We start from the raw sequence: 21,689 nt of genomic DNA, 5'->3' as shown, positions 1-21,689 counted from the left end.
CATTGTAAGACACCATCTTTTCTAGTGTAGTGGACCCATATTACATTGAACGTAATGGGGCCCACACCGTGTTTAGAATAGAGCTCATAAGTCGGAGTTCCAACCGGAGGTATCGGACACGAATCCTCCAATCGGGAATCCCTGTTGCAACCACAACCAAACCAAGTACCAAATTTGCTACGATTAGGCATCTTCGCTCACTAATCGAGCTTCAAACTTCAAGGGATTATCTCTACCGATACACTCGTAAATATACAAGACCCTCGGCTTTGGAAATTGCAATTTTCAAATCAAAACTAAGGACCAAACAAACTAAGAACCAAAGGACCAAAAACTAAGGACTGGGAGCGCCCCACTTATACTTAACTGAGGTATCAGTCACGCCACTAGAAGACCCGTCTATCGTCTTGCCGTACAAAGCATCACAAATGGGTCCAAGACAGGGCGACAGTCAGGGCAGCAGTCCTTCGTAGCCGTCAGGAAAGCGGGAAGCCTCGCAGAAAAGACCTTCAGTCCACATTCGACATGCCGGGGTCGATGAAGTGGTGGCCGTCCTCCAGAATTTCCTCACGAAGCTCCTCACGAACCTCAGGCTTGGACCGGTGCCACTGAAGTCGCCCCACGTTGGAAGCGCCACCTGTCTTAGAATACAGAGACACGGAAACTTCTTGGTGGCGTCAAAGATCAAATTTATTGGCTGCAGCCAGTAACAGAAGTCCTAGAAGTCATCACGGTATGAGTTCTCAGTAGACTGCTCAATTTTACACAGCAAGTCGTCCCTTTTTATGCCAAAAATCACATTCCAGACAAATACCTAATATTTACAAACTGTCCAATCACATGTATTCACATCAAAGGTATCGCATGACAGTAAAACCCACTTTTCAGTTGCCCAGCCCATGATCAATCATCGGTCAAACCCAACATTCTTCTTTAGACAGGTCGAACGAACCCATAATAAAAAAGACCGTAAAGAAAGGAGCAGAAACAGGTGAGAGTAGGATAAGGCAAATTTGTGTGCAATAAAACTTTACGATGTCCTGTGCCCTGATCCTTAATCTAGATCAGCTAAAGGGCAGGAACTGGTTGAACAAGGTGGGCTTCAGGGAACAGGGTCAGTTCACTCAGGTCAAACAGGAGTCAGCACGAACTGGAGCTAAGGTGTACATGTACTTAAAAGACTTGTTCAGCCACAGTCATCGGCCTATGTGAGGGCAACCACAAAATGGCTGCCATACACAAAATGGAACCCAAGGGTTCAGAACGAAATCCCTAAATACGTAGTGAATCCATCAGTCTAACACGACGAAAACACTCATACTTGCCGCACTAACTAGTTACGGTTCGCTAATATCAAATTCATAACGAAACCATGGCCTTTATGGAACGGGTTCAAAATTCACGGAACCTCAAATTTTCCTGATGCCTGGAAACATGCAGAGGTCAGACCCCTCCTCTAGAAACCCTCTGCAGACCCCATTGAGCTCCAGAGCTAACCCCCCATCTCACTGCTCCCACCAAAGTTCAACCTCCAATTCACTGAACACCTGGAGAGACACAAAATAATAGACCCCTTGCAATCAAGATTCAGAGCCAATCACAGCACAGAGACAGCCCTGATTGCCGCAACAGACAACATCCGCAACCTACCAGACAGAGGAGAATCTGGCGCCTTGATCCTGCTCAGCCTCTCTGCAGCCTTTGACACTGTCTCCCACCACATACTCAACTGTGCCAGATCAGAATCATACAACGCACTCAGATGGACGGCATCTATTTTCACAGGTGCACCCAGATAATCAGTCCCCCCCACCCCCTTCACCTAACAGCCCAAGCCCACCATCTGCTGCATCCCTCAAGGCTCATCCTCAGCCCAACCCTCTTCAGCATCTACATAACACCACTGGCAGATATTGACAGAACCCACACCATCAACATCATCTCCTACACCGTCACCCAGCTTGTCCTCTCGCTGTCACCGGAACCACCACGATAAAGACCTACTTCCACAACTGTATGAAGAACGTCTCAGCCTGGATGAAGAACAACTGTCTGAAGCTCAACATGGAGAAAACTGAAGTGCTGATCTTCGGCAGACACATCTCCCTCTGGAATGACTACTGGTGACTGTAGGAGAGTAGGGTCTGCTTCCTATGGTCACCCCCACTTTTTTCTTTTTCTTTACTGGTTTTCGACTTAGATGTAGCTGTGGGCCTGCTAATCAGACTCACAGCCCAGATGCACTCTCTCTAAATTAAAACCATGTACTCTAGGTACATACACAATTGGGAATTGGTTCACCTTGTCAGCCCCTGTAGAAGTGTACCCTAGGTACTCAGGGCATAGGTGTAAACAAGGCCTACCAGGGGCTGCAGCATGTATTATGCCACCCCTGGCTGGCCACTCAAACTGACACAACTGGCTGATCACTCAGCTGGGGCAAGGTCGTGTAATCACCCCTTGCTTAGGTATAGTATTCCTATATCCACCCTTATATATAGACACACAGTAACCTATAAGTCACTCCTATGGCAGGGCCTTAACAATCCTGGAGGCAGAGTGCTTGGTTATGTGTGAGATGGTGCTCCAGCATGAGCTGAGCCTGTCTGCAGCTTTCGGAACCATGTCCTTATAGCGGTTCTATGATATTGCCATACCATATACTCTTAAGTGCATTATAATCCTCGCGGTTGAATGCTAAGTTTGGTTTGGCTTTATCTAAAGATGTTGTGTAAGGTGTCATACGCTTTGGAATACTACCCCCTCGCCAATTCTGGCGTCGGGTGTAGCATTCCACCCTTCTAGAGGGAGAACACATGTTAGTTTTGACTATCCCGGTTAAAGTTAACCAGAGCCCCAGCGTCACAAAATGGACGCTGCTGCCACAGACACAAGTCTGACCTCCTGCTGCTGGGAGTCCTTCCAGTCACGGAGGTTTGGACAATAGGTTTCCTGTCTGGAGAGGTGCGAGCACCACCCCAGACAGGACTTTGTGTATTGGGACAGGGAGGGCTGAATAGATTGAGACACTGACTGGGGCACACTAGGTGCTCCATGCATACCCCAGTTCAAACCGGTTGCTGGGGCACTCCAGCCCCAGCTCTGGCGCAAAACTGGACAAAGGAAAGGGGGTGTAACCACCCGGCTTCCTGGTCCCACCCATAGGAGGGACCTAGAAAGTAATCCAGCCCCTTTTAGTTGTATAAAGGTAGGAGCTGAGTCCTGAAATTTTAGATTTGATCCTGAACTGAAACTTGAAACGAAACTCTGGACCTTCGACGTTCTGCTGATGCTGAAGACTGAAGAATCTCCCTTGTGGCCAAGGAGTGACCACCCTGGGCAACCAGGCACCATCCAGCAAATCAACGGCTTGCTTTGTCGATGTTTCCCGCCGGAACCCGAGCACAGAGCCTGACAAAACCCAGACTTCCAGACCTCTCTTCACGTCAGCAGCATAGCTGAGATCCGTGGAGGCGACGAGACACGTGGGACCGGACATCTTGAAAAGTCCACGACTTGCTAACTGTGCAGCTCCTGAGGTATCCTCGCAGGTGTGCACTGGGGATTGAGAAGCCCTGAATTCGAGCTCCACCTGCACCGAAGATCAGCCCTCCACAGTCCACGAGTTCTGCGTGGGGCCCTTCTGCTTGTGTTCTGCTTGACGCGTTGTCCGGTTGCTAGCCCGTTGGCTAGTAGCCTCTGTGACGACAATCCTTTTGAACCAACTCGCTGGTCTATTTGCTCCAGACTGGCCTTGCCTCCCTGCAAAGGTGAGGCACATCAGACCTTACTGGTCCGCACCAGAAGCCTTCTTTGAATCCTGCGTGGGTGGCCTTTGCCAAGGATGTTGACTCCAATCCGGCGGTCGACCCCTCCACCTGCGAGAACCTTCGTGGGACAGCTCGCCTACAGCACCTGGTCGTCCTCGACGCCTCCTGGTCCGCGTGGCTGAAGAGACAAGCTTCACGACTGCACCTGATTGCTCCTCGTCGTCGTCTGGTTCCTTCCTGGTTCCACCCAGTCACTGGCTAGTGACCCAGACTCTGTCCCCTCTGCTTTCAGGTCCTCTTCATCCTCGATCCACCCTTGGATCCACCCGGACATCTTCCTCCTGGTCGCCTGCAGCATCTTTCTTCACAGGCTCCATAGACTTCAACGGCGAAACCCGAAACATCTTCACACCTATGCACCCGCTTCCTGTGGGTGAGGTAACACGAGTACTTTGGTGCTCCCAAGGGTATTGACTATCCAAGTGTCTAAGTTTTAGTTGTTTCCTCCTAGCTAGACCGGAAGTGTCCTAAATCCTTCTTTTTTAAACTCTAAGTTCCCATTGACTTAACATTGACTCTCGTGTGTGTGTAAAGACACTGCACGCTCCGCCTGTGGGCCTCCTACTCCTAACCTAAGGGTCAGATAGTGTAGCCCCAGCAATTCTCTAGGCCCTAGGCCTTTCCTTTTCTCATGACGTGGTACTTATACCACTTTCTTAGTATATGGTTTGCTTCGCCCCTAGGGCCTAACTGTATTTTGTGCAACTTAACGTATTCCGACTAAGTAACTTGTCATGTGCTTTGGCCTCTGATCTCATAAAGAGTTCAGAGGAGTGTGTCAGTAAATAAATACATATATATTTTATATATATCCTGTGTGGTGTCCTTTCATTTGATATTCAAGGGGTTACATATGGTAAAACAGCTGGCTTTACACGCCCTCAAGAGTCTTTTAGCCTAAGACTGTTCTGTCCACGCTACCACTAGGATAGCTAGTCTATAAGGTTGACTTACAACCATCACCATAAGGGTTGTTTGGACTGGTGCAAGGTGTTCACTAGAATAGTGAACATCATATACCAGGCCAACTTCTCACACTCTGCAACTCTCAACTTGAGTACTACAGTAATCACAGCACCAAAACTGCCCTGATCACAGCGACCGACAATATCCAAACCCTCTTCGACCAAGCAGAAACAGCAGCTCTGATCCTCTTCAACATCTCAGCAACCTTCGACATGGTATTACACCACATGCTGATCGAAAGACTCTACCACATCGGCATCCGAGATGACACGCTCATATGAATCACCTTCTTCCTCACCAGAAAAGTCCAGAGGATCCACCTCCTACATTTTACCTACGAACAAAAGGAGATCTCCTGTAGTGTCCCCCAGGGCTCATCCCTCAGCCCTATGCTGTTCAACATATATATGACATCGCTTGCCACCATCGTCAGATCCCAAGTTCTCACCATAAATCCCTACGCAGATGACACCCAACTCCTCCTCTCACTAACCGCTCAACCCCACCACCACCACAAACAACTTCCAGAGATGCATGACAAGCGTCACCGAATGGATGAAGAACAACTGCCTGCAGCTGAAACAGACAAGATGGAAGTACAGATCTTTGGCAACAGTTGCAACACATGGAACAACTTCTGGTAGTCATCAGAACTAGTACCTGCAAGCACTCCATTGCCTGAACTTCCACCAACTGTCCAGAAGACTACGTCCGCCTCTCTCTCACTTACCTATACTCCTGCATTTACCCAAGAAGTGGAGTACGCTCCATCTACTGCATCTCAGCAAGGACCTGGAACAGCCTCCCCATGCAACTCCGGACCATCACCTCACTTCCGGAATTCCAAATGACCCTCAAGACTTGCCTGTTTGAATAAGCCTCTGGAACCTACAAGCACTTGGATACCTTATTGGGTGATTAGCCACACTTGATAAATCCTGATTGATTGATTGTTTGATTGATATCAGCCAGGCATGGCGGCCGAGTGACACTGTTGAACATGTTACTTATCTTCGGTAACACTTTATCTGGTAGAGATTCTATCTAGCTGTAGATTCCTTACCTTTGAACTACCCCCAGGCATCTAAAAAGCTTTTCGCAAGAAGTACCCCTGCGTGGTAGGTGGCGTTGGTCGACTCTGCATGGTGTCATTGGCGTCGGTTGTACCTGAAGTGACATTTGCGGTGCCTATAAAGGCACCACCCAGGCGCACGGACGTCAATTATTTTACGTGACTTTCCACACCGGAAGAGCAGAGCCATGAAAAACATGAACCACTTGTGAGGAAATCTTGGGTCCTAAAAGGAGGAAAACCCCTGTTCCTAGAAATCTGTTCACAGAGTGGGGAGGATTGGTAGGGCGGTAAGGAATCTGCGGCTAGAAAGAGTCTCTACAAGAGGCGTTACCGCAGGTAGTTAACTTATTCATGTGATAGACTTTTAGCTGCAGATTCCTTACCTTTGGATAGATACCCAAGCAATACCTGTCTGGAGGTGAGTCTGCAGGCCAATTTCACATGAGAAAGTCCTGCAGGAGAGAACGGGCAGAGTGCCCATCCCTAAGGACCTGACTCTAAACAGTAGTGTTTGGTAAACATGTGCAGAGATGTCCATGTTGCTGCCTAGCAAATGTCAAGGACTGGAACTCTGAGAGCTAACTCAGTTGTTGCAGCATTAACTCTAGTGGAATGAGAATACAAACCTGCAGGGGGTTGCTTTTTAGCCAATGCATAGCAGATTTTGATACAGAGAACAATCTATGGTGAGATGGTCCTTTTCTGTATGGCCTGTACCTTCTCTGCCGCGACATACCCCAAGAAGAGTTGGTCGTTCACCAGGCATTCTCGTGTGCGGTCATGGTAGAACGACAATGCTCTTTTTGGGTCCAGACAGAGAAGTTACTCCTCTTCTTTGGAGAGATGTGGAGGCGCATAAAACGTAGGCAAGGTGATGGATTGGCCTACATGAAATGGAGTGACCACTTTTAGACAAATGGGGGCTCTTGTGCAAAGCACCAGTTTGTCAGGATAAATGGTGAGGTAAGGTGGCTTGGATGACAAGGTCTGATGCTCAATGACCCTCTGGGCATTTATTATCGCAATTAGGAACGTTGTCTTATTAGTAAGGAGCCTGAGAGGACAATTGTATAGAGGCTCAAGGGGGGCACAAATAAGGAAAGTGAGGACGAGATTGAGGCCCCGCTGAGGCACAACATATAGAGAAGGTGGAAACAAATGTTGTAAATGTAGGAAGGGGGCTATTTTACACACAGAGTCAATAAATAACACTTTCAAAATGAAATCGGAGACCAATTTTGAAAAATAACAGATTTCTACATAATTTTAGACACCAAGATCATCAAGATAAGGTCAGTGTTTTTGGAGATAGGATTTTTACAGTAAAACAGAAAAATGCTCAAAGAACAGTTTTGCGTTATGAGCCTCGAACGCTGTAATATTATCCTATGGGAAAAAACATGCACTGCACTGAAATACTCTGAAACAGTTTTCAGGGTTCTTCTCCTGGACTTAAAGGACTTACGGTTCAAGGTCCAAGAAAACACCAGCAGTTTGGTTTTATCTGCCCTGGTGTGCCTGAGTGCAGGGTTGCTGGCGGCATTGGTAGCCTTGAGCGCTATGCGGTAAAGTCAATGGAGAAGTACCTGCAAAAGGAAAGGCTGTAAGTGGGGACTGGGGACCGGTCCGGCGAACCCCAAAGGGGGGCTCAACTCTTGAGAGTCTCAGCAGCATGAAGACATAGTCAGTTTACATGGAGCGGGTGGCTCGCTCAAGTCAGATGCTTTCAGTGACTCGGAGAAGGGGAGAAAAACAAGATTGCAGGGCCACTCTCGGTGATGACCTTGGAGATCCTGACGTCCTTCGTAGGCAGGTCACTGTTGGCACTATTGCTGTCTGGCCTAGACAAACAACAAGCCTTGGTGCTTGCAAGGCCTTTGGTACCCCGGATATTGGTGCAGGGAGGCTCTGGGGAGGCTCAGCATCTGAAGACTTGGTGAAGCGATGGTGCAGACATCTTGTACTCTTGATGATCTCGGGGGGGGGGGGTCAATGGCCAGCAAAACAGTGAATTGGGCAGATGAAGTTGTGCTTGCAGTTGCAGGGAGATGGGTACTTCACCATAAGGGAGATGCTGCTTATTTGATGTAGCACTGGACAGTCCTACATGGGTTTTAGGGAGGATGTTCAGGGGCAGGATGAGTCGTTTCTTGCAATTGTCAGAAGAGGAGCAGCCACGCCGGGCTTGGCACCAGTTTCGGTGCTGGTCCACAGTTCTTGCATTGTTGGCTCTTGAGTTCCTGGTGTCAGGGGGCAACCTAAATAATGAATGCAGGGGCGATAAGGGGAGTGTAAAGTAGTAGTTAATAGTATATCTACCCCTGGGATGACTACACCCCTTAACTTCCTGGGGAGAGTGGGCAAAAACCTGACCCAGATATTTAATCAAAAAAACCATTGTGAAACCCTTCTTCGAGTGTCTAATTCAGGTGCCCCACCTTAGGGGTGTGCCTAGACTGATGGTACGGCACACCTACTGACTAGCTAATTATCCTGCCTGCTCTGGTGCCAAAAGGGCTCCAGGGAACGGGGGACCCCTTCTCCGGTCCTGTGGAAGCTGTGGTCGCATATCAAAGGTAGAAGAGGCTTTGAAGCCTCTGTCCTTCTTATGCTAAATCACTAGCCATCCTGCTGGAGGAGGTGTGATCACCTCCTTCCGCAGCAGGCACTGTGTCTGACCTAGGAGAGCTTTGGCTCTCGCAAGCAGAGGGTCAGAAATGTTTCTGTGGTGGCAGGCTGCAAGAGTCCAGACAACAAGCACACTAAAAGACTGGAAGGCTTCAGGGGGAACCTCTAAGGTACCCTCTGGGTGCATGTCATAATTAAGGCTCCCTGTTTTCCTATTTTACGGATTTTTACAGATACAATGTGTTTTCTGTCCGCATTTATTTTTAAAAGTGGATAAATACATAAAATTATGCTTCTTTTCAGTGACTCTCCGTGCTGTCTTTAATTACTTATAGGCCAGCAGCATGGGAAATAAAAAATAGGACAAATTATTTTTTAAATAACAGCATATATCAACATACATTAATGGTATAAAGCTAGTATTTACCAGTGGATGTATTGTTATGTAATATTTGTCAGCTAAAATAGCTAAAACATGATAGACATCAAAGTATGAGTGCGTGTCTATCAGTTAAATAGATATGGAAATGTACAGTTTTACAACTTCATTTATACGTAAAACACAAAATAAATATGGATAAATACAGATAAAATGCCCCAAAAATAAATATGTATAAATACAGACTGAAATCGCCAAAAAATAAATACCATAAAACTGGGAGCCCTAGTCATAATAAATCCACTACTGGCATCAATGTGGATTTACTAAGACAAGGTGTTTGATACCAAACACTATTATATTCTGTAAATTCAACTCATAAAGACCAATGTTTTGTTATGTTATTTGTACTTGTAAAGCGCACTGCTACCCTGGGGTGTCCTGGCGCTGAGTACTGGTGACCTGGGGAGCAACAGCTGATGCCCAGTACGTATTCTTAAGATGTTTTCTTGATCACTTGCAAAGTGATGGCAATGGAACCGGACATCACAGGGCATAACTACTCATTCAAGTAAGTCTACACATATAATATAATGCACCCTGCCTTAGGGCTCCAAACCATGCTGTAGGGGTGACACACCTATAGGCCCACATGTATCCAAAAATGAATTTGCGATTCCTTAATAGCGATAAATAAGGAATCGCTATTAAAGAATCGCAAAACCCAATACATCAAGATAATCGGTAAAAAATTGCAATTTCTTAAAAAACTCTATGATCATTAGCGATTACTTATTTACCGAATCTGTAATTGCGAATTCGCTATTTCAGAATCGCCAATTGCGATTTTCCTATATTGCTGCATTGCGATGACATCACAACCAGGAAGTGATTTACTGATTCCACACACATGTACACAGGGAGAGTCTGAGGAGGAGGAAGACTGGGGGAGCTCAGCCAGAAAAGACTGTGTTTGGAGCAGAAGCTGTAACAAAACAACACCATAGCCACAGAAAAAGCACAAAAAAGGAGAAGGCAGGAAGAGAAAGATAAAATTCAGTGAAAAGGAACTTGAAATCCTCATTGAGGAAGTGGCATTGAAACATGACCAGCTGTTTAGAAAGCTATCCCTGCATGTTGCTGAGTCTGTCAAGAGAAAGATTTGGCTTGGGATACAAGCTAAGGTCAATGCTGAAGTGGTAACAAATCGTGACATCCCTAACCTGCAGAAAAGATGGTACGACCTGCGCAGCTGAGCAAAAGAGAGGGTGGCAGAAAGGCTAGCCCTGCAAAAAAACAGGAGAGGGAACATCTACCGATCGTGCAAACACCCCACTGGAGGAAATGGTGGAATCCACTCTGCAGCCAGAGGCAGTTGTCGGAAGTACACAGATCGACACCTCAGGACATGCGGGTACCTCCCAAGGTAAGAGCACAGCTAAACATATTTTTGTCAAATGTAACCCAAACTGCCTAAAATGCATACCCTGCGTAGAGTAGCACACCTGAGTCCAGTCCACCTTTTACTTGCAACACCCTAATGCATTGTGGGAGTTTTATGCAGACAAATGTTAGGGCAAGGCATGGAGGGACTAACACAGCTCTACTACAGCAGAGTACAGCAAGGAAGTGACAACAGTAGACTTTTTACATTACATAAGTACATTTAATAGACCTTTGCAGGTGCTATGCTACAAACATGTGCAAAAAAAAAAGTAACTAAACTTGCACTGTTTTAATCACAGATGCAGCACATGTCAGTGACGTGGCTGACGACCACAAGTCAGAGGGACATATGGAACAGCCTGATGAGGGACAAGAAATGCCAGCATCCTCACCCTTACCTGCTCCCACTCGCCGCAGGAGAATAGTCCAACCACTGCCTGATTTGGAGAGAGATGAGGACAGCCAAACAGGAGCTCACACAGCAGCCTGCCCATACACTACCACCACCACCACCAGAGGTAACAATGCGGTGCTGTTCCATGCAGTTCCAGAGGCGAAGGCCCAGTGCAATCCTGACGTGTGCTGAGGACAATGGTGAAGCTGCCTGCAGTGTGCTTGAGGCCAAGATGCTGAGGGTCCAGTGCCTGCAAGGAAAGAATATGCGTATTTTGCAGGGCCAACTGGGATCAATGGCAACACACATGGATGGGATACATGACTGCCTGAGAGAGCTGACAACAGCGGTAGTTGAAGGGCACAGGGTAAACAGTGAAAAACTTGACCGTTTAGCAACAGCCATAGAAGATATGTGCAGGGTCATCCAGGCTGAGCATGTCTCAAATGGCAGGTGGCATTACCATTCTATGGGGCGCATGCACAGTTACACCAGGGAAATAAACAGGCTGAGTACTACTACAACTCAGCTTTCCAGGCGTGCGGTCAGCATGCAGGTGGAGATGAGCCACTGCTGCTGGGATGTGGCTAGGGGCCTCATCCAGGTCACCACTACTGTGAAAGGACTCCTGACAGCTGCAGCTTGTGGAAACATCAAGCATGCAGGGCGGGACAGTGCGGAGGCCTCCAGCCTCAGAAGCCTATTGGAACCTGTGGCACATAGCAGGAGGCACAGTAACATAATGAGGGATGTAGCTGAGCCTACTGAAAGGGCCACAGGAGTGCGTGGCCGGAAGGAATGGACATTTGGGCATGTTAAAATCTGGTGCCGTATCCAGAAATGTGTAACTTGTTCACACTGATGTTGCAGTGCCTAGGCAATGACTTTTAATTGTCTGTACCCACACTGCACTTCTCTGCACATGGTATGTGTGCATCAACACCATCACACAACTATCACAATAAACCTTTAAGCAAATACTGTGTTGTTTTGTGACTACCCACCTTAGAAGTAATGTTGCATGATTTTTGCCCATCTCCGTCTCCCCTCTGCTGCATTTGGACAGCATGCTGCTTGGGGTGGTTGTCTTGGCTGGTTGTCTAGTTCTGGCTCGCTATCAGAGTCTTACAGGAGAATGCCCCTATTAGTGGCTGTGTTGTGCAACAAAGCACATGTTGCAACAATTTTAAAGCATGTCTCCGGCCTGTACTGTAAAGCCCCCCCCCCCCCGGTTTTGTGAAGGATGCGAAATCTGGGTTTGAGTACACCAAATGTCCTCTCAATCACATTGCTTGTCACAATGTGTGCCTGATTGTATCGCTGCTCCCTTTGTGTAGTTGGATTCAGATAGGGTGTGAGGATGAAATACCTCACAGCGTATGCGCTATCACCTACAGGATGTGAAAAATAAATATACATTAGTCACTGCTATGTGTCACCATGGCGGACAGGTGTGCAAGACAGTATTAAATCTGTTTACCCAGCAAATATCCTTCTCCAAATTCACCCGCAAGTAGACGTCTGTGTATGCCATGATGCCGGAAGATGTATGCGTCATGTGAATTGCCAGGGTAACTTGCCACTATGTCTGTGATTATTGTTTTAGAGTTGCAGACTACTTGAATGTTCAGTGAATGGTAAGATTTGCGTTTTCGGTAGATATACTCATTCAGTTAGGGGGGACCTATAGGTACATGCGTCCCATCAATGCAACCAATCACATGTGGATCTTGGGCTGTAAGGGTTAAATCAGGCCTCCTCATTAGGCCACAAGGTGGCCCAAGAATACAATAGAACCGTGCCCTATCCGGCACTTGCTTGCCTTGATAGGGAGTCCTGCTTTTTGCAGGACCTCAAGGACCTTTCCATTGTGGATCAGGTGATCCTGCTAAGTGAGTCTATAGACAGCAATATCATCAATATATGCTGCACTGAAAGACTCCAGCCCAGCTAGGACTTTGTTCACCAGCCTTTGGAAGGTGGCAGGGGCATTCCTTAAACCAAATGTCATTACAGTGCACGGAAAATGGCTATCTGGGATCAAGAATGATTACTTTTTATCCGCTTTGGACAAATTTGCCTGTACCCTGATGTCAGATCAAAGTACTGAAAAAAAATTGGCTGCACCCAACCTGTCAATCACTTCATGAGCCCTTGGAATGGGGTGGGCATTAGTCTTTGTGACAGCATTGAGACCACTATAGTCCAAACACTTGGAATGAAGTTTGGGGACTACGACCACTGGGCTGGCCAGGGATTTTCAGAGTGCTCTATCACCCCTAAAATCAGCATCTGGCTGGCTTCAGCTCTGATGCTTTCTTTGACTTGGTCAGACTGGTGTTAAATTTTGTTTTTGACAGGAAGGCTGTCTGTTACATGCTGGCACGCGTTGTGTTACATGTTGGCACGCTTTGCGTTATGTGATTGTTATTGTGTAAACCTTGCATCCCATAAATGGCGTTCCATGTTCTGCAGCTCCCGTTGCTGAATCGGTTGTTATTAGCGCCATTCAGTTACGGAGCTGCGAGGATGGAGGTCGTTTGAGAATCGGCTCATTTCATGGACTTTTTTCAAACTGGAATAAAATGTCATTTACAAATCTACCTGACTCTTCGTGGATGCCATACCTCATTACAACATCCTTTTGGCGACAGGATATTTGAACCCTGCAATTTATACTCGTTTTCCTGGTCAGAGCCCATCTCAGCTGACGCGCTCCCGCCGCACTCGTCTCTTCAAGCACGGTTTTCCTGGTCAGAGCCCATCTCAGCTGACGCGCTCCCGCCGCACTCGTCTCTTCAAGCACGGCCACCCAGCTTGCCTGTTTGTTTTTTCTCTTTGAGTGTGTATGCTTTGCCACAAAGCTTTCTTCAAGGAAGTTTTAGTCACTGTACTTTCATTGGGAGATACTTTTTAAGCCTCATTTCTTTCTTATTAATTCCAATCCTGATCTCACAAATGGCTGGAGGAAATAATTCACCCCAACAACCTCCAAAGTTTTTAGACAATCCTGGGAATCCTGAATTGGAATGGAAACATTGTTTTAAAGTGCTAAAAAGTTACTAAGTGGCTATTGATGGCATGGAATACAGTTCTGCAATGAAACAAGCTTTATTATATGGTTGTTTGGGCACTGAAGAAAACAAGTTACTTACCTGTAACTGTGGTTCCCCAGTATTGGTAACTTTCATAGATTCCCATGCTTTTGTATCATTCCCCGTCGTCGGAATGGGAGTCTCGGTAACAAAATAACGTAGCAGTAGGTACAAAAGAGAAAGAAAAAGGCCTAGGCCTCATTCCCTTTTGTAGCATATCCGCCTCTTTTTGTAAAAGAGACCAAACTTAGGCATCAGTCAATCAGAAGAGCCTCACCCCATAGAACTCTCCTGAACGAACGTCAGAGCCTCAGATTTTCGTAGCCGTTGTGTAACAGTCACCATATCTGCTGAAGACTGAGCTTTCCTCGGGGAGGTGGGTGGGCGCATGGGAATCTATGAAAGTTACCAATACTGGGGAACCACAGTTACAGGTAAGTAACTTGTTTTCTTGCCCCAGTATAGATTCCCATGCCTTTGTATAAGAGTAGCAAGCAGTCAGCCATAAGCACATTTTGTGGCATAAATAAACATTGCAATAGCCATTATCACATGAAAACCAAAATGTGCAGAATAAAAGGAAGGTGGGATAGAAAGGAAAGCTCACCAATTAGTGGAAGAGGTTCCTCAGGACAGCTAGGCCTACAGCCGTATCTTCCTGTTGCAAGGAATCCAAGCAGTAATGCTTTGTAAAGGTATGCACGCTGCTCCAAGTCGCAGCTCTGCAAATGTCCCTGAAGTGCACTCCCGCAAAGAGTGCTGTTGAAGAAGCCACCAATCTTGTGGAATGTGCTCTAACCCTGCTGGTCAGCAGCTTTCCAGCTGAATTATGACAATGTAGAATGGCACTCGTAATCCACCTTGCAATCCCTTGTTTGGAAAGAGGGAGGCCCTTCTGAGGACCACCAAAACCAATAAAGGAGGATTTACGAAATCCTTTGGTGCGATCCAGGTAAAATTGTAAGCACCTTTGTACATCTAGAGAATGTAACGACCTCTCCGCTGGTTAAGTAGGGTGCGGAAAGAAAGCTTTCAGAATAACAGGTTCATTTAAGTGGAAGTCCGAGTGCACCTTGGGTATGAACTTTGGATTAGTTCGTAAAATCATAGTTTTTCTTTTGAATTGGAGAAAAGGCTCTTGGATCGTGAGCGCCTGCAATTCCCCAACTCATCTTGCTGATGTGAGGGCAAGAAGGAGAGCCAACTTCCATGAAAGGAATTTTATATCTGAAAGATGTATTGGTTCAAAGGGTCCCTTCATGAGCTGTGTAAGGACCAAATTCAATTGCCACGTAGGAGGCGGAGGCCTCACCGGGGGGTAGACACAAAATAAACCTTTAAGAAACTGTTTTATTATCCTGGAAGACCAAAGAGAAGGTCCACACGCTGAACTTCTGTATCTGGAGATCGCTGCCAAATGAACTTTTATGGATAAATGGGCCAGCCCAGGCTTAGCCAGGGACAAAAGATAAGGCAGAACCTGATGAGGTTGTGAAGAGAAGGAGTCAACATCTTCTGTCTTGCACCAAATGCAAAATCTTTTCCATTTGAGACGGTAAGTCTTGTTAGTGGAAGGGGCTCTAGCCTGGGAGAGAACTTCCTTTATTTCATTTGAGATGGGAAGGTTCATAAACTCTCGCTGCTCAGGAGCCATGCTGTCAGGTGCAACGACGCTGGATCCGGATGCCAAACTTGCCCTTCGGACATTGTGAGGAGATCTGGAATCGTCCGCAAGGGAAGTGGAGAACTAGCGACAACAGGTGGAGTTCCTTGAACCAGAACTGTCTCGCCCAAGCAGGGGCTATCAAGATCATTCTGCATGGTTCCACCTTGATTTTCCTGATAAGCCTCGGGATCAGTGGAATGGGGGGAAAGGCGAAGACAAATGTCCCTGACCAGGCTATCGAAAGCGCATTCCCCAATGACTCTCGGTGGTGAAGCCTGCTTCACCACCGAGAGTCCGGCATTTCTTGTTAGTCGGTGTGGCAAATAGATCTATCGCAGGCTTGCCCCACTGTCGGAAGACCTCGTCCAGAACTCGTGACTGACTGAGGATGACCTGCTTAGTCTGTCGGCATTTATGTTTAAAACTCCTGGCAGATGCTCCGCCTGTAGTGAAATCCCATGTTGGGTCGCCCATTCCCAGATTTCTTGAGCTTCCTGAGACAATGGAAGAGACTTGGTTCCCCCTCCTTTGTTCACGTAATGCATGGCCGTGGTGTTGTCTGTCCGGATGAGAACTTTTGAACCTCTTAGACGAGGGAGAAAAGCCTGAAGAGCCAGTTTGATTGCCCTGAGCTCCAAGAGATTGATGTGGAGCCGACGAGTCTGAGGAGACCAATGCCCACTGAAATGCAGGTCCTGCAGTACTGCTCCCCAACCGTCCAATGACGCATCCGTCGTCAAAACCTGAGGAGATGGATCGCTTACGAAGGATAGACCTTGGGATAAGTTCTCCTGCTGTGTCCACCACACAGCAGCTTTTTTCGTTCGCGAGGTGATGGCCACCTTGTCGTCGAACGACCGTGAACCTGTCTCCACTCGATGTCCAGTTGCTCTTGAAGAGGACGCATCCTCAATCTGCAGTGTGGAATCAGTGGAATGCATGAAGAGATTACCCCCAGAAGGGATTTGTAATGGCGTACTGAAAGACACCTTCTTCTTCATAGGTCTAGTGCCATGGTTTGCAGCTGTTCTTGTCTCTCCAAGGTTGGGAATGCTTTCATGAGATTTCAGTCCAAGATGGCTCCCAGGAAGCGTGCTGTCCTTGACGGAACCAGGGATGATTTTTCCCTGTTCAGAGGATTGTGCACGCGTTGACCGCTTCCCTCGCAGCCTCCCTGGACGGAGCCTTCAGAAACCAATCGTCCAGGTAAGGGAAGACCTGCAAATGATTCTTCCGTAGAAATGCAGCTACAGGTGCCAGCACCTTCGTGAAAATTCTCGGAGCTGAGCGAAGTCCAAAGGGTAAATCCCTGAATTGAAAGTGGCTCTTGGCTACTGTAAATCGTAGAATCCTTCTGTGTGCCGGGTGAATTAGTACGTGAAAGTACTTCGAGATCGAGCGTGGCCATGAAATCCCCTGGATTGACAAGACGTAGAATGTCTTGAAGAGAGACCATCCGGAAGAATAGGGAGACGAGATAGGTGTTGAACTCCCTGAGATCTAAAATTGGGCGCCATTTCCCTAGTTTCTTCCTTACCAGGAAGAACCTGGAATAGAATCCTTCTCCTCTTTGGGCGGAGGGAACCGGCTCTATCGCTCCTTTCAGGAGCATCTGATAAACCTCGAGCCGCAGAAGACGCAGATTTTTTGATGGAATGGCAGCAGGGGGCTTGGATGGTGGGATTTGCATGAATTCCAGAGTATGGCCCTTTCGAATGATGTTGAGCACCCATTGGTCTGATGTTATCTTGGACCAATTTCGAAGGTATTGTGAAACCCTGCCTCCTACTGATGATCTTGCAGAGGTGGGTACAGTAGGAAGAGCCAGGAGGCCGCTATTGTCTTTTGGACGCATCACGCCCTTGGGGAGCCTGCTTCCCTCTGTTGTTAGGCCTTGAGTAATTTGAAGTCTGACCTTGCTTTTGCTGGTACGGTTGACGGTACTGCTGTGAACCTGACCCATATGATGAGTACCTCTGCTGTTGATAAGAGCCTCTGTAGGAAGTGCTCTTGCCCCTGGAACCCCTAAAAGGAGCTTTGCGGTACTGAAGCGTACCCAGAGACTTAGCAGTCTCAGTATCTTTCTTAATTTCTTGGAGGGTGTCATCAATCAGCTTACCAAATAGTGCTTCTCCATCAAAGGGCAAGTCCAAGATCTTATTTTGGATATCGGGCCTGAACCAGGTCGCCTTAAGCCACCCTTGGCGACGAAGAACTGCAGCTCCAGCCAAGGAACGAAAAGCTGTCATGGCAATATCCATGGCACAGTCTATGACTTCCATTGACGTTGCTTCCCCTTCTTGCAAGATCTTTTTTGCCTCTGTCTTGGACTCCGGAGGAAGTTGATCTAAGTGTGGCGAGATATCACACCAAAGTTGGCAATCGTACCTGCCCAATATTGCCAAGGCATTAGCTGCTCTCACCAACAGACTCGAAATTGAAGAAAATCTTTTTCCGGCGTTATCCAGCCTCCTGCCCTCTTTATCCGGAGGAGTCGTCAAAGGAGCCGAGGGTTTGCGAGACTTCCTCTGTGGCGCTTGTGAGATTACAGAGTCTGGTCGTGGGTGCCCCGTCAAAGACGCCTGACTATCCTCAGGCGCTTTGTATTTTTTGTCTAGGCGCGGTAGTACAGGGACCACCATCGCTGGATTTTTCATCGCCTTAAGGCCTTCATCCCACAGATGTTGAACAATAGGGATGGATCTCGTTGCCTTCCTATACGGTTCTTTAACCCCTTCGCTGCTAGGCCTTTTCCCCTCCTGTGCTAAGCCTTTTTTTGGCGATTTGGGGTAGTGCGCGCTTAGGCCCCTGTAACTTTTTGACCACATAAGGTATCCACGCCAAATTTGCGTCCTTTTCTTCCAACATCATGTGGATTCTAAAGGTGCCCAGGGTTTGTGGATTCCCTAGGAGGGGTCCCAGAAATTAACCAAAATACAGTGAAATTTTAGTTTTTTCAGAAAAATACGAAAAACGGGCTGCAAATGAAAGTCTCTGGGTTTTTCCCTGCAAATGTTATCAAAAATGGGTTCGTGGGACTGAAATCTCCATTTTCACAGCTTTTAGGGAATGACAGTATTTTGTCAGAGAACCAACATTTTTCACACAGTTTTGGCATTTTTACTGGGACATAGCCTATTTTTGCTATTTTTAGAGCTTTCAACCTCCTTCCAGTTAATGGTAGAAATGAGTTTGAAAGCAATAATGGATCCTGGAAAGCTATACACTTTCGAAAAGTAGACATAATTCTGAATTCAGAAAGGGGTAATTTGTCTAAATCCATGAAGGTTTCTTTATAGAAACTAACAGTTAAATATTGGAATAATTGAACATTTGTTGAAAAAAACAGCCTTTTGTCTCAACGTTTTCACCTATAACTTCTTGTAATTTTGACAGCTCTTGGAAAGCAATATACCGTTACATCTGTTAGACCTTCCTGGTTGTGGGGATATATAGGACTTGTAGTTTCACCAAGAACCCGACGAACCCAGATCCAAAAACTGAGCAGCAACTTCCAATGGTATTATTTTATTTACTGGGTATAGAGCCCTTATTCTTGGAAATTGTGTACATGGAAAAATCTGTATGAAAGACACCTATGTATTTCTGAATTGGGTACAAATTATAGAGTTTAGAAACAGTATATATTTGCACATTTTCAAAATTGGGAATACTCATACTAGCATAAGATTTATTGGTCATTTTTCAAAAAGATTTTTTTTTACACAATGTCTTTCATTGGGAAGGGAGAAATGCATGAAAACTCAATAGGTATTAACAGTTGATTTACAAAGCTGAATTACCCTAAGTCTCCCGATAAAAACGGTGCCTCACTTGTGTGGGTCGGCCTTGTGCCTGCGACAGGAAACGGCGCAAAATGCAACGTGGTCACACCTCAATTTTGCAGTTAAAAATTTACCCTTTTATGGCAAAGTGCCTAGCTGTAGTTTTTGCACTCTAGCTCTGCCGGCACCTAGGGAAACCTAGCAAACCAATACATTTTTGAAAACTACACACCCAGGGGAATTCAGGATGGGGTGAGCCCTGATCTGTTGACTGGGTAGGAGTGTTCTGATTAACTCAGATACTCTGTCCATCACCACCCCCTTTTTGTAATTATTTTGGCCACCATGAGTGTGGAAGGGTATGCTCAGACATGAGTCCCTTGCTCATTGCACCATCAGGATTCAAGCAAGCTGGGCCGAAGACGGCTGTAATGCCAGAAACCGGTCCCCGGAAGCTTGTTTCCTTTCCAGTGAAGAATTGGCTTGGTAGTTTGGTCTGCCCTGTTCCCATGATGCACTGGGCCAGGGACAGACTAATTTGCATATAGCCAGGTTCTGAACTGGGATGGTGCAGTGATCCCATGATGCACTGGGCCAGGGACAGACTAATTTGCATATAGCCAGGTTCTGAACTGGGATGGTGCAGTGAGCTAAAAAACGGTGATGGATCAAGCCCTGATCTGTTGACTGGGTAGGAGTGTTCTGATTAACTCAGATACTCTGTCCATCACCACCCCCTTTTTGTGACTCGACTGCCTCCCACAAGGTTCTGTTACCCAGAATCCCTTGCAAAGCTAGGAAATTGACCAAAAAACGCATTTTCCTCACATTTCTGTGGTGGAAAGTTCTGGAATCTGCGTGGATCAACACATTTCCACCCACCCAGCGTTCCCCCGGGTCTCCCAAAAAAAATGGTACCTCACTTGCCTGGGTCTGCCTAGTGCCTGCGACAGGAAACAGCGCAAAACGCAACGTGGTCGCACCTCAATTTCGCAGTGAAATTATGCACTTTTTGGGCAAACAGACTTCCTTTTGTTTTTGAACCCTGCTCTGCCGGCACCTAGGGAAACCTAGCAAACCTATACATTTTTGAAAACTGGACACCAAGGGGAATTCAGGATGGGGTGACTCGACTGACTACTAAGCATGGGCGTAAAATCCGTTCCGTTCACGGATTTTGCAGGATTTTTGGCAAATTCGCAATCCGCGAACTCTCGCGAACTTGCTGAAAATTCGTAAATCCGTGCGAAGCGGATTTTTTGCTTGGTCGCACTTGCCAACTAGAATACTATACAATTTCGCGAGAGTAAACACTTGCGAACACGTAGATGCGGCGGGCAACGACAATCTCGCAATTGCGAGATTGCAAAATTTGCAATTTCGCACAAGAAATCCACCAGCAGGCAGCATAAACCTTGAAAATTATGATTTTTATCAGAATAACTCCTCAGGTTGACATTTGCCTGCACTTTTTTTTTGCAAGGAGTCCATTTGGGGGGGGGGGGGGTGGGAGGAAGGAAGTGCCCCACAGTCTCCAACTTCCTGTTCCTGTCCAGCAGGCTCCTCCCAGTGCTTTCTTCATGTGCTGGTCACATTGATTTGGATCTTGACCTGGAAGGATTACTTTTTGTGGATGCTGCTGGATATTTGGATTTTTGCAAAACTGAAAACACTCAGCAGGTGCAAAAGTTCAATCTTATCATTAGTAACCATTCCCTGTAGTGCCTGGTAGGATTACTTTTTGTGGATGCTGCTGGATATTTGGATTTTTGCAAAACTGAAAGCACTCCGCAGATGAAAATGTTCAATCTTATCAATAGTAACCATTCCCTGTAGTGCTTCCTGAGGGGCCCCTTCAGAGTTCAGTTGCCTACTTGCAACTATTCTATGACCCTGCTCTGACCCTCACAGCAGGCTCAGAGAATAGCTACAAGTATACAACAAAGGTCCTGTTAAAAAAATTACACTGCAACAGAAAGCAATTACAGATAAGGAAGCAGGTGCCAGCCTGAAAGTTCAAATTCAGTGACACATTAATCAGCCCCTAATTCATTCATGTCAGTTGAGGCAGGGCAAGTGTGCTTTTCCCCCCATAATCTACAGTGATGAACTAGAGGGTGGCATGGGTGAGCCAGAGGGTGGCATGGGTGAGCCAGAGGTTGGCAGTGGTGAAACAGAGGGTGGCAGTGGTGAAACAGAGGGTGCTGTGATGAACCAGATGTAGAAACAACATGGTCGCGACCGTTGCTACCCGACAAGTAAGTTCGCGTTTGCGAACTGGTAAAAAACCCTTGCGAAATGGCAGAAACACTTACGAACACAAAAAAAAATGAGGAATCCGCAAATTGGCGAGAGTTCGCGGATTTTGCGGACTGCGAATCCCTAAATACGCAATTTCGCGGATTGCCAATTCGCAAAATCCGCC

At 46.8% G+C, this 21,689-nt stretch overlaps 1 protein-coding gene across 11 annotated transcripts in view; it reads right to left on the bottom strand.

Annotated features, from left to right (window-relative positions):
• Positions 1-21,689, bottom strand: part of KASH5 (KASH domain containing 5) — a 3,089,192-nt gene that overhangs the window by 592,670 nt on the left and 2,474,833 nt on the right. For 6 of the 11 annotated variants that reach the window (XM_078655089.1, XM_078655092.1, XM_078655090.1 and 3 more), the window contains one exon: positions 10,723-10,968. The exons of the other annotated variants lie outside the window; for them this stretch is intronic. In XM_078655089.1, coding sequence (XP_078511215.1) covers positions 10,723-10,968 — 246 coding nt within the window. The remainder of the gene's footprint in view (positions 1-10,722; positions 10,969-21,689) is intronic. 11 annotated transcript variants of the gene reach the window in all.

The sequence above is a fragment of the Lissotriton helveticus genome, chromosome 7 (genome assembly GCF_964261635.1).
Source record: "Lissotriton helveticus chromosome 7, aLisHel1.1, whole genome shotgun sequence".
In the NCBI taxonomy this organism is placed as follows: Eukaryota; Metazoa; Chordata; class Amphibia; order Caudata; family Salamandridae; genus Lissotriton; species Lissotriton helveticus.
Note: the sequence above shows the minus strand (reverse complement) of the source record. Positions and strands in the feature narration are given on the sequence as shown.